This window comes from Rhinolophus ferrumequinum, chromosome 13, assembly GCF_004115265.2.
Source record: "Rhinolophus ferrumequinum isolate MPI-CBG mRhiFer1 chromosome 13, mRhiFer1_v1.p, whole genome shotgun sequence".
Taxonomy (NCBI): domain Eukaryota; kingdom Metazoa; phylum Chordata; class Mammalia; order Chiroptera; family Rhinolophidae; genus Rhinolophus; species Rhinolophus ferrumequinum.
The window spans coordinates 32,318,581-32,332,550 of NC_046296.1; the positions used below are offsets into that span (position 1 = coordinate 32,318,581).

At 33.6% G+C, this 13,970-nt stretch overlaps 1 protein-coding gene across 6 annotated transcripts in view; it reads left to right on the plus strand.

Annotated features, from left to right (window-relative positions):
- CCDC88A (coiled-coil domain containing 88A) overlaps positions 1-13,970 on the plus strand; it is a 114,784-nt gene that overhangs the window by 37,158 nt on the left and 63,656 nt on the right. For all 6 annotated transcript variants that reach the window (XM_033125381.1, XM_033125380.1, XM_033125375.1 and 3 more), the window contains exons 6-8: positions 6,283-6,366; positions 7,922-8,062; positions 13,706-13,878. In XM_033125381.1, coding sequence (XP_032981272.1) covers positions 6,283-6,366; positions 7,922-8,062; positions 13,706-13,878 — 398 coding nt within the window. The remainder of the gene's footprint in view (positions 1-6,282; positions 6,367-7,921; positions 8,063-13,705; positions 13,879-13,970) is intronic.

Sequence of the window (13,970 nt, forward strand, 5' to 3'; positions counted from 1 at the left end):
TCTGTATTTTTAAAATGTTAATGACCTGATTTTTTTTAAATGTTCACTATTTACCAGGTGCTGTAGTAAAGGACAGGAATGCATTTTTGTTTTTGTTTTTTTTTAAAGACAAAGCTGAAAGAGTTTAAATTATAGAAGCAGACAGACTAAGCATTAATAGTATGAGGTCATAATTACCATAATGCAAGATACATTGGTGCACAGAAGAAATATTTTTTTAAGTCTGCTTGTAGTGTCAGGGAATGTCTCTCTGAGGAGGTAATATATGAAATGAGAGCAAAGATATTGAGATAACCACTTGTCAGGAAATAGCAAAAATGGGTGGAACATTACGTGCATGGGGGGGAGAACGGCAAGAGACTAAGACTGGAGAGTTGCGGGGATTGGGTCAAAAAGGACTGGATTTGCCATATTAAGATTGGGTTTAGATTTCATCCTGCAGGTATTTGGGAGCCACTACTGCTAACGACATCAAGTGTGTAACAATCAAAATTTCCTGTCAGAGCCTTGAATTGTGACTATAGGAACAACTAGAAATCTTTGTTGATACTGAAGAGACAAAATGTACTTCAGGACCAGTAACTTTGACGAAACCAATCAGGCAATAAGTGTTGTTTGATCACTTTCCAGAACGTAATATGAAGCAGTTCTAGAAGTCCTCTTTCGTGAGTGTCTTTAGTTGTGCTGTCTTGGCTGCCTCGATGTCCTAAATCGATTCAAAATGTTTACCTTTCATGGTCATTTTGACTTTGGGGAAGAGCCAGAAGTCACATGGTGCCATACCTGGTGAATAAGGTGGATGAGGACACACTGTAATATTTTTATTTGACAGAAATTGCCGTACCAGAAGCGATATGTGACATGGAGCCTTTCTGTTGTAATCAGAAACTACGGTGCATGCTGCTGCTGAGTGGCAGCCAACAGAAAGGCAGGATCTTCAATACGGGAAGCGGCAAACCTTGGTAACACTGTGTGACAAGTTTCAACTTGTTTGGTGCAGTCATTCGGGTGTGAGCTACAGTTGAGAGGAGGTGTGTTTTAAAGTGTGTCGTAAATCATCCTCCATCATGACAATGTTCCGTGTCACACATTGCTTCTGGTATGTGGCAATTTCTGTCAAATAAAAACATTATGGTGTGTCCTCATCCACCTCATTCACCAGATCTGGCACCATGTAACTTCTGACTCTTCCCCAAAGTCAAAATGATTCAGGATATCTAGGCAGCCACAACAGCGCAACTAAAGACACTCATGAAAGAGGACTTACAGAACTGCCTCAGAAAGTGGCAAGAATAATGGGATAAGTGTGTTTGAAGTGAGGGGAAGTTTTTTTGAGGGGGATTAATGGCAATGTGTCTTTTACTGTAATAATTTCTTTTTATTTAAACATGCACCATATTGTTTGATTACACCTCATCAGTGGCATAAATACGTTTTTCCACATCAGGATCAGTTTTATCTGTTATACTTGTGATTTGTAGGTAGAAACAGCAAATTAAATTTGCTGGTATGATTTGAGAGTTCAATAATTCCACGGGCCACGGGTTTTGAAAAGATGTTGTAGTCATAAAAAGAAGTAGAAAAGGAAACAAGCATTAGGAAATTGATTTTTTTTTTTCTTTTGAAGAAAATACTATGAAATTCTTTAAGGGGAAACAGTATTCGAAAACAGTAAAATTAGCCACTGTCCAAAGATCTTAAGTCACAGAATAATTTTTAACTAAGACTTTTTTAAATCTTCAATTAGATATAAATATAAGCCGCAACAATAATTTTGGATATGAAGAAAATTATTCAAGGCCAGGGTTTGGGTGTATTCATTACTGACTAAGCCAGTCCAGTTCCTGCAAAATCTTTTAAAATGAGTAACACAAGCCTGGTAAACCACTTCTGAGCCTCAGCTAGAATTTTCACAGATGTATGGTTGTGCATCCTGGCCCTGAGATAGTTGAGAGATTTCCAAGCCAACTCATTCTACTTAGAAGGAAAAATTTTTTGCTGTGTATGTTGTTTGAAAATTTCTTTATTTAAGGACCATGTAAAATTCACCTTTTTTTCAGCAGAACTTAGGTTTTACATCAATACTGGCTATTTCATATCCAAAACCTTTACTTTTTTTTGGACTTTAGCCAGGTTGCATAGTGCTGAAAGTAAATGAGTGTCAAGTGTGGTTGGAAATAAAATTTTGATCTTTTATGTGTACCCTCACAAGCAATTCTAACGTTATTATTTGGTTCCAAAAAACGGTTTTGAACTTGGTTGACTTGAGAGCTACAATCTGTTGTTTTCCTACCAGCTACCTGTAAAGCATCTTAAAAATTAGCATTTTACAACATTAATTATTGTATTGCATTTTTGGGAAATAAACCAATACATAATTTTAACCAATGTGTTTCTTTTTCTGAGAGTACCTGAAAATAGCAAACGTAGCTTGATTTAAAGAGGGAATTTTTTTTGCTAATATTGTTTTTTATTAATAATAAAAAATTTTTATTGTAGAAAAATATGCATAACATAAAATTTACCGTTCAACCAATTTTTAAATGTACAGTTCGCTAGCATAAAATATATTCACATTGGTCTGCAACCATCACCATTATCCATCTCCAGATCTTTTCTCATCTTCCAAAACTGAAACTCTTATTGCTTAAATAATAACTCCTGTCCCTTTTGCACCCAGCCCTTGGCAACCAACCATTCCACTTTCTGTGTCTATGAATTTGACTATTCTAGGAACTCACATAGTGGAATCATACAGTATTTGTCCTTTTGTAACTGACTTATTTCACTTAGCATAATGTCTTTAAGGTTCACCTATGTTGTTGCACATGTCAAAATTTTCTTCTTCTAACACTGAATAATAACCCATCGTATGTGTGTAACATATTTTGTTTATTCATCCATTGATGGACACTTGGGTTGCTTCCACTTTTTGGCTGTTGTGAATAATGCTTCTAAGAATGTGGGTGCATTAATAGCTGTTTGAGTCCCAGCTTTCAGTTCTTTTGGTGTATATGCAGAAGTGGAACTGCTGGATCATCTGGTAATTATATTTTCAATTTTTTTAGGTACTGCCATGCTGTTTTCCATAGTATCTATGCCATTTTACATTCCAACTAGCAGTATACATGGCTTTCAGTTTCCCCACATCCTTGCCAACATTTATTATTTTCTGGTTTTTTGGTAATAGCCATCCTTTAAAGAGGAAATTTTAATTTTTCTACTTTTTATTTTTTTTTTGTGTGGCTCATTTTGGTCTTAACTTTGGTAGAACTATGGGCTGTTCAGTCATTAGTGTCCTTATTCTTGTTGAAAATTCTATCATGTATTTTTTATTTTATTATTTTCTTGTTTACTAGCTTGTTTGGGGTGCTCTTTCCTCTATTTTAGTATAATTTTTTCCACATAAGTCTTTTTTCTTTAAGAAAAGAAGGCAGTGAGAGTACCAAGTGAAAATATGAGGAAATTGAGGAATGTGATTCAGAGCGTAAACTCTCTGATGTAACAAATACAACTTTAGGGTTAATGCAGTTCTATAACTTTTTTTGTTCTTTTCCTTTTTCTCAGCTTCCATATCATATTTATGGTAATCTGCTGGTTTAGGAATCAATTACTATAATAGAATTAGAAGTAACTTGATGCTCATGAACTTTATATAAATATAAAAGAGACCTTAATTTTAAGTGGCAAAAATAATTTGCTGGTGATTATTTAGCCTTCATAAGAGTCTCTGTTGGCTGGAAGCAAAACTGTTTATATATCTATTTTTTAACACCAGACTTTTTTGTGCTCTGGAGCTGGGCTGTCAATACAGCAGCCACTAGCCAGGTGTGTCTGTTTAAATTACAACTGGAGTAGCTGCATTTCCATACTTAGTAACCACATGTAGCTAGTGATTCCCCTATTGAACAACCACTGATGGAAACATTTTGTCTGATTATTCAACTTCAAAGTTTGAATCTTCGCTCATTCTGTTTTCCATCTTGATAGTCTTTTTTTCTTCTGTCCTTCAAGATCCTATGAAATTTTGTATTAAGAAAATCTAACCTATTTATAAAGCATTTTCAGAATTCTTAAGACTTTTAGAGTTTGAATAAAGAAGAGGTTTAGTAGAAATTGTGGGTATTTTAAGGGTAAAGGAAGAATTCTCATTGATATGTGTTGAGACTGTTCAAAAGTGAGCTCCTAAAGGTAGCATAAATAAAGAAACTGTGGCCCTAGGGCTTAGGGAAGGAAAGTGTGTGTTTAATTTAAACGGAAGACAGACAGATACGGCAAAGGGTACACAATTGGCGGACCCTTTCAGTGAGTCATAGTCATCACATCCCAGCCTTTTTATATGCTCATTAGCTCAGAAACTATGCATAGGTTAACATTTTTGGAAGCATTGAATTTAAAAATTGGGGACACCATACCTAAAAAGTTATTTTATATATGCTACAAATGTACTGTCATAAAGTCATTATTTTATTTTATTGGGGTGACAATGGTTAGTAAAATTACATAGGTTTCAGGTGTACAATTCTGTAATACAGCACCTTTATATCACATTGCGGGTTCACCACTCAGAGTCAGTTCTCCTTCTATCACCATATATTTGATCCCCTTTACCCTCATTTACCACATCCTTCCCCTGTACCCTTTGGTAACCACTCAGCTTTTGTCTATGTCTATGAGGTTTTGTTTGTTTGTCTTGTTCCTTTGTTGTTTTCAGTTGTATATCAGTTAGAATGGCTATCATCAACAAGACAAATAATAATGAGTGTGGAGAGGCTGTGGAGAAAAAGGAACCTTCATACACTGTTGGTGGGAATGCAGATTGGTGCAGCCGCTATGGAAGGCAGTGTGGAGGTTCCTCAAAAAATTAAGAATAGAATTTCCATATGACCCATCAATCCCTGTTCTGGATATCTCCCCAAAAAATCTGAAAACATTTATCCATAAAGTCATTCTTAATTGTTCTTACTTTGCCTGTCAAATATTATTCATAAACCTAAAATTTCTTGTTTTTAAATTAATTTTCATTTCATCCCCCCTAGTTTGACTTCCGATTCACAGCTAGGAGTTATATATTCCTGGTAATTTAATTTTAAATGTTACTGTATCATCCCAGTAATTTTGTTTTTACAGGCTATAGATAGACCTTTCTGTACTGATGGGAATGTGTTTAAGTTAAATTGTATGGCAGTAGAAATAGGGTGTCATGATTTGATATAATAAACGTGTAGAGTATAAATCAGAACCTTGCTACGTTTCTTCATGATTAGAGAGCCAGTTTTTCTTTTTGTTATGTTGTCTTCACTAGTGTTCAGTAATTGGCCCAGGAGATGCCACTAAGCTAGACAAGGCAGTGCTGTCTATTTTGTATGCACTTCTCATTTGGTAGCTGCAAGAATATGGTTATACTTTCAGTTGGATTGCAGTATAAGAGATGTAGAGGGAAGTCAGAGATTAAGGTGCATGTTAAACTGTTATTCAGTACTGAATGGAAAGAAAAAGATTGGGTTTGCATCATTTTAATATTTTTAATTATATAAACCTTTTTAAAAGTTACATAAATGCTGCCTTTATTCCATTTGATACATCTGTACTTGTATATACATTGTTAAATTTTGCCCCTGGTAACTTTATGTTATGTTATAAATAAATCAAATATTTACTGTGTTACCTTATAAATGTTGAACCGGTGCACAAAAGTAGCATTTTTTTCTATTAGATTGATAGGATTTAGATGTGAGAATGAATGGTAAGCTTGAAGTAAAAATTGCTTAAAATTTTTTTTCCAAGAAGAAAGGCTGTGTTGTTTGATGATAGCCAAAGACTGACTGAGCATTTTGGCTGTATTCCGAATTCTGCCACTGACTCACTGTGTTTTTTGGCAAGTAACTTATCCTCCCTGAAACAAGTTCTTGATTCTTTACTTCTCTGTAAAGTTAGCATAATAATATTGTACTGACCTCAGATGGATTGTGTAATGGTTTCCCGCTTTAGAACTTTACAGCATCAAAATAATATGGATTTTCAATGCCTTGTTTTTAAAATAAATATTGCTAAATTGGTATCTTTTTATTAGGTAAGGATATTAGAGATACCATTTAAATGCGAAAAAACCCAAAAAAAAACAAAAACAAAACAAAACAAAAAACCCCGAAAAACAAAACCCTCTTTGTACTGTTCAAAACATAGCCAAGCTTTTTACTCTGATGAGTTTTTAGTTATTTACAACATATTAAGAACTATACCCTATGAAGTATGAATGATTGTTTTATTCATTTCTTTTAGTGTCAGAAAAAAGAAGAATTTATTGAAAGAATTCAAAGTTTAGATTTTGATACAAAAGCAGCAGTTGCCGCACATATTCAAGAGGTAATAACCTGTATACAGTTTTTATGAAGCTTGTGGTGTATTTATTTGTATGTCTCCCAAAATAATTACAGTCATGGGATAAGCAAGAACAAATCAAGCTCAAATATAGATGAACCCTGCTTTTAGACACATTGTCTTCTGCTCTTTAGAAATAGTTTCTTAAATGAATCCTCTTATACATGGCACAGTGCTAACTACAGAAGTACCGTTGCCTTTATCCAGAGGGACATACGCAAAAAGTGTTATGTGAGGAATGAAGTACACTTGTACGTCTTTGTTAGACAGCACGAAATGAATAGTATAGCAAATGGAAGCAGCAGAAAGTGAATCATTGTGTATAATTTAAAACTAAAGCGAGGTAAGATGATAGATAACCTTAGTATTTTGTCATTGCAGTGATATTTCTTTTGAATGAATGGACACAAGCATAATTTTTATTGAAGATATTTACCTGAATTATAAACACATTAGAGATTTGTAACATCCATATACAAACTTAAATCTAAGACATATTATGCATTGTCAAAAAACTGAATTTAAATAATTTATTTAGATTCCTTTTGATAGCTACTGTCTGTGCTTTTATCCAGTCTTGGGCTTTTAATCTTGCGTACGTAACAAGACTTTTTAGAAATAGAGCATGTTAAATTTTGCACGTTGGTTAGAAATAGAACTAATGAGAAGGAGAGACTTTAAACAGTGAAAATTGGTAGTATTGAAAATACTCTCTTACTTAAATGACTTTGTTTTCTATGGATCATATTTTGTTTTAGTTAACATTTATAGCGCCCAGCTTTCTTGTCAGTAATATTGTCAACAGCAAGCGCACTAGTACTCTACAAGATATAGTTTTATTGATAGTTTCCCTTTACATGTATTTGTTTATGCTAGCTTTGTGGCCTGTATTGTATTTTGAATAAATTCTAAGTTTTGCAAGTTACTAAATTTGCTACCATTCTTGAGGATGTTATTTTTTGCTGCTTGTTGTGAAAGTTACAGCAAAATATCAGAATCTCTGTGAGAAACGGAAAGCAAGAAATAAGTATTTCACTTATATAACTTTTCCATTCTTTAAAAAATCTTTATATTGGGAGTCCTTTTCTCTTGAGGGTCCATGATGGTGTCATCTTCAGAATCTATAAAGACTTAGCTTTTCAAGGGCAATAGAAGGGCAATAACATATATCCTACAGGATTAAAAAACTTTCACTTTTGAATTCAAGTACAATAAATTTACTATTATCTAAAGAAAAATTTTAGTTGATTTTGTTAAAGCAGTTGTCAGACATATCAATATTACCTTCCTTTAGAAATGCCCTGAATTAAATATCTTTTGAATTGACTGGAAAATAAATATAAATTCATTTGAAGCTGAATTAAAAAATAATTTTTGTAGACTTTTTATTATTCAGTAATTTTAAATGCTTTTTTTAACATTACATTTGCTTTTTATATTTTTATTATATGGAATATGTAGTATTTGAGCTAATATTGTGCATCTTAAAATGAAAGTATTAGTCATTTTTTAATTGTTTGTTTTGGTTGCTTTTCTAAAGGTAACCCACAATCAGGAAAATGTGTTTGATCTGCAGTGGATGGAAGTGACTGATATGTCTCAGGAGGAAATAGAACCACTCTTGAAAAATATGGCATTGCATCTAAAAAGACTTATAGATGAGAGAGATGAACATTCAGAGGTTTGTAAATTTGTTTCAGTATATTACCTGAGTTTGCTTTCCAAAAAAAACGGTAGCATTCAGAGATACTTCAGAATTGATATTCTGTTTCTTAGGGCAGGTAATAAAGTACCATATGTCCTTTTTTGTGTGCAACACGGAACCAGAACGGACATGTAAGAGCCCCAAATTGCTAGTAAACAGATTGCAATTAGGTTTTCTTTTCTTTTTTCCTTTTAAATTATTATTCTAGTTTTATTCCTATGTGTGTTTTAAGTCATCCCCGTAGCTCTGGCAACAGTACAAAAGTGTGAAACTGAAAATATCGTTGATGTAAGTGGAAAAATCATTGCCTTGATGCATAAGAATTTGCTTAAGGTTAATTTCTTAGTTTTATTGCCATGTGAGGTTGAAAAATAAGTGTTAATAAAAGAAGAATAACAGGTGTTCTGAATAAAATGTCCCACAAAAGTTCTTAAATTTTTGTAGTCAGTATAATGAGGTGTGATTTTTAAAAAGAGAATTATTATGAGCTCTTTTAAGGGAGAACTTTGCTTTTTAAAAAGAGTAAAATTGCTCCAGATTTTTTGCCTGCACTCACTGAAAGCAGCTTATAATTTTTAGAGGAGTCTAGACTTCAGTGCATGTGGTGATGAGTAATATTTTCTTAATAGCAGCCTAAAGTACTCTGCCATTCAGGGGAATGTATAGCTTTCATCATTTGTTCCATTTACATGGAGACAGATTTGAGCTTATTTATAGAGAATTTGATTACTCTTGGGACAAATGAAAGATCACATAGAAGAAATTCCAAAAGATTTATTTTTCTGAACAAAACTTTCATGTCTCTTTAGCGTATATTCAATTCTGATGAGAATTTTCAGTTTCTCTTCAGGCATTTAAAGAGAAGAAAATATTTAGGAAATAAAGAAATATTTTAGAGCAACAGTTACATTTTTTAAAAAGCTAAGATAGCTCAAAGGAAGGAAAGAGTGAATTGAAAAAAATCCCTACTATATATTACCAAACTTACAGAGTTCTGTTTCATTTTTCAATCTGATTTTTGAACCATGTGCTGTATTTTTATTTTAGTTTCTTTTCACTACTTTACTCATTTTCTAGAAAATTCCTCTGCATTTCAAGATATTAAAAGTATTTTGATAAGGTGTCCTCTAACTTCTGAGGAATTACTTCTGAAAATCTATACTTTGATTTTGTATGATTGATAGACATGTAAAATTGATCTCACATGAACTGATTAATTTGGGATGGAGTACATTGGAGAAATGTGAACAGAATACTTGTTATTACATGATCTGTGTTAAAACTAAAAGGAATAATAAACACTAAATAGAGTGATTGTTTGAAAAACCTTTTAAAATCCTGCCTGATTAGCCATTTTGGTTGAATTTGTTCTTCTAACATGGAAAAAAAAGTGGTTACATTCTCCTGTGTAAGGTATTCAGGAAACAAGTTGCTAGCTGGTTTAAAACCAGTTCTCTGGGGAAAAATTTCAAGTTGGGTCACCAGTGGACTAATTAGAAAAGATAATTTAAAATAATTATGAAATACTAAACAAATGTAACAGTATGTAAGTATAATAATTCTGTATCATTTAATTTGATTAAAACAAATTCTTATTTAGATTTTCTTTTTAACTTTTTAAATTTTGGTTGCTCTTTTGTCATAATTGTTTCACTTCAATCTAGAAAGTATAATTTGGTCACCCTGTTTTTAATTACTCTTCACTTTTTTATTTATGTTGTGGAATAATGATCTCTTCAGTCCTCTCCTTTTACTAAACACAAAGTAGGAGATTGTAATGAATTTAAAATATCTTTACTGTCACTATTTTATGCAAACCTTTGTATTATAAGATTATCATATTCTCTTATTCTGCACAATCACCCCATTTTATAGGTGAAGATACTTGAAATCAAAGAAGTTAAATAACTCCAATGCTTGTGTTCCTAACCATTATAATGCCTTTGCCTAAATTCATGAGTGTGCTGTGTATATCTCTGATTCTTTTCCTCAGTGAGTTCTATAAGTAGAATTATTAGATCACCTGAATTTTTTTCTTAGCGCTGATGTATCTTTGTATATTCATTCTTCAATATCTATTAATAAAAACCTTCTTTTTAGCAAGATCTTGAGTACTTGGGAGCAACAAACTGACAAACGTTCAGAAAAGAACCAAAGATTGTGACAATCTAATAAGGAAGTTATTTTAATAAAATTACTAACTGTAATAAAATTTTCAAAATGATAAGTACCAAAAAGACATACATCTAAATACTATAGGAATTTACTGAAGGAAGATGTTACTTGCAACTACTAGTGGAATGTCCAGACTTGGAAGGTTCAGAGAAGTCTTTATTTAATTAAAGTTATACTTTAATGATATTTCCTGTCAGATTATTTGGAAAATGTTCAGAGGCCTTCAGCTTAAGAAACTACCACTGTTAGAGAACAATCAAAGTGTTGACATAATATTTAATAGAAAACACCTTTGGATACTCTTTATTCTTAGTAAAAGGTTTCTTTCCTATTTTTCTTCTTTGAAAAGATTTTCAGGCCATAGTTCTTTTGTACTCTTTTCATTGGCTTCTGGAAGCTCTTGATATCTCCATTTTACCACCTACCCAGTTCAAATGTAGTATATGTCTACAATACGTATTCTTGAGTTCTCCATTTTGTGAATCAGTTAAATAATTTTGAGCAGTTCTTTTTGTGTTCAGTACTATGCTGGATAAGATGATAGATACAAGGGAGGTGTAAGAGATTGTATCTGGTTTACTGAAAAAAACTACATCGCAAATGAAAAACAAAAGGCAGCATAATTAAATTGTAATTTATTTGTACATGAAAGAAATATTTATTAAACACTTAGTATATGTGGTACTATTGTTAGAGTTAAGAGATGTTGAAGGCAAGATGAAAGATAATTGAGATAGTAAGAAAATATACAAATAAAAGTTGACTCCATGAAGATTGAGCCTGAGCTACTATGAAGAGTAGTGATACTTTTCACAGTGGATAGGATAAAGTTGTGTGAGTGAACACATAAACTACTTTTCAAAAAGTAGCATTGCAAGAGAAATAGAAGGGTAGCAAGAGGGAAATGTGATTTTTTTTCCCCCTATATGGAAGAAACTTGTATATCTTTGAAAAACAAGGAGGAAAAAAGCCAATTGAAAATGTTATAGAACTAAGGAATATGTGTTGAGAGCAAGAGATAAATAAAAATGGAGGAGTTAGGACTCTCAGGAGGTTTTGTTTCTTTGACAATTTGGAGGAGAGGTCATTTGTTGGAAATGATGATTGCTATTTGCAATTGGTGGCTTAGTAAAGAAAAGGGAACATATTTACAGTAGCAATTGTGGGGGAATTTGCCTGGAAATCAGCAAAATTTTCAATAAAAGGATTGATGGGCATTGGAAAGAGCTTAATTGAAAATGGATGGCAGTGGGGTGGCTGGTTAGTTCAGTTGGTTAGAGCATGGTGCTAATAACACCAAGATTGCTGGTTCAGTCCCTGTATGGACCACTGTGAGCTGCACCCTCCTTAAAAAAAAAGAAAGAAAAAAAATGAATGCAAGATCTGAGTAAGGGCTGTGTATTTTGTTTTGTTTGTTTTTCCGTAAGAGTTCTTTATCACCTTGGAGCCGGAATGGGAAAACAAAACAAAACAAAACAAAAAACTGATGGTAGGTAAGGAAAAATGATATTATCTTAGAGTCAAATTTGAATTCCTGTTGTACTATTAGTTGTGTGACTTTGGTTAAGTTATTTAATCTATGTGAACCTCAGTTTCCTTATGTCTAAAATAGACCTAATACCTCTATTGCAGATTATAGTATTAGATGAAATCTTGTTGGAAAATTTCCTAGCCAGAAGTTCTATAAATATTAGTCCTCCCTTTTCTTCCCCAAAGAGTGAGCCATAGCCAAAGATAGCTAGGTAGTGTTAAATTAGAAAGTAAGGGTGACATTTAAGGTCCTAATTGTAGTTTCAGGCTGAGGAGGAACTCAGTAGTAGCCAGGAAAAATCTGTTTGGCTGGGCGAAAAGGGGGAGTTGAATGATTAAAGGTTCAGGCATAGGTTTAGTGACATGGGAATAATGCTAATAAAGGAGGTATTGCACAAAAGAGGAATGGTTCCCTCAGTGATTAAGCCTGTACACATCAAATATGGAGTGGAGGTGGAGTTGTAGAGAGAAAAGGAATTTGGAAATCACATTCTGTGATTTATCAATAAACATACAGGAATCTGTGCAAGCAATAGTTGGATAGACCTTCTCATTCAGGTGCTGAAATATATTCCAAGGATAAAGAAATGAATTCTGATGGGAGGTTTAAAAAAATAAAAGAAGAGGAAAATTAATGATTCATTGCGGGTGATATAAGACTTGGTGATGAAAAACAAGGATGGTGATTTCATGGTCCCATGGTGGTAATCCCACCCATTTTATCTGGAATAGAAGGACAGTTGAAATTGCTGTAGAAGACGATTTCTGTTTGCCTGAGAAGTTTGGGGAAAAAGCTGAGAAATTGGTTTAGAATAAGAGAATTTTCCAAGAAAAGAAAAATTACGGGAATAGAGGAAATATGATTGAGTGAGGTACATGTAGGTTAAAAAGCCCTTAAAGTTTAGATTTAGGATAAATAGAGGGAGATTTGTGTCCCATGGAGGGTCTCTAGAGAAAAGAGTAAAAGAAGCGTTGAGATGGGAGGCAGATTGGAACTACTATAGCAGAGAGAGAGAGTGTATAGGATATGGAGTCAAGAGACTGGCCTGGAGTCTTGACATTCCTACCAGCTAATTGTCTGATCATGGACAAATCAGTGTCTGTGCCTCCGTTACCTTACCTACAGAATTAAGAGATCGAACTAAACTTCTGAGATTCTGTTTCGTCCCTCTGAGTCCCTCTTTACAATTCCAGTGCATTGTTGTCCAATTCTGCCATGATGGCAAGATTGTATTGCTGCACTATCCAAAAAGTAACCACTAGCTACATGTGGCTGTTATGCACTCGAAATGTGGCTAGTGTGATTAAGGAACTGTCTTGCTAACTTTTTAAATTTGTACTTAAATAGCCACTTGTCTACTGGCTACCATATTGGACAGCATAGTTGTAGATATATCACTCTTGGATTAATTTCTTTTCTATGTCAACAAGTCTTCTATGACTTTCCAACCATTGCCATCTGGTCTACTTATTTTACCACTATTGACTTTTGTTAAAAACTAAGAAAGGGCGGCTGGTTAGCTCAGTTGGTTAGAGCGTGGTGCATTTAACAACATTGCCAGTTCGATCCCTGCATGGGCCACTGTGAGCTGTGCCCTCCACAACTAGATTGAAACAACTACTTGACTTGGAGCTGATGGGTCCTGGGAAACCACACGTAAAATAAAAGTTAAAAAAAAAACAACTAAGAAAAAAGTATTAAGTCTTCTAGTGTTATCTACTAAACAGCTTATCCATGAACTGTTGAACCAAACTCTTAAAAATGACAGCTAAATATGATGAAGTTAAGATATTTTGATGAATCATTTTCGATATTGTATAGTACTTAGACTCAGTGAATAGTGTTGATGTATTTAGTTCTTTGATATGTAGAATACTAAAAGTGATTCTGTGCTTATTTCCACATTTCCTCAGACTATTATAGAGCTCTCTGAAGAACGAGATGGTCTTCATTTTCTACCCCATGCCTCTTCATCTGCACAATCACCCTGTGGTTCTCCAGGCATGAAACGAACAGAAAGTCGACAACATCTGTCAGTGGAACTGGCAGATGCTAAGGCCAAGATAAGAAGGCTTCGGCAGGAATTGTAAGTTGCTTATTTTCAAGGCTGATTTCATTTATATGGTCACAAAGTTTACCTAAACTATATTTTTAGTCATATGGTATATGGATGGATAG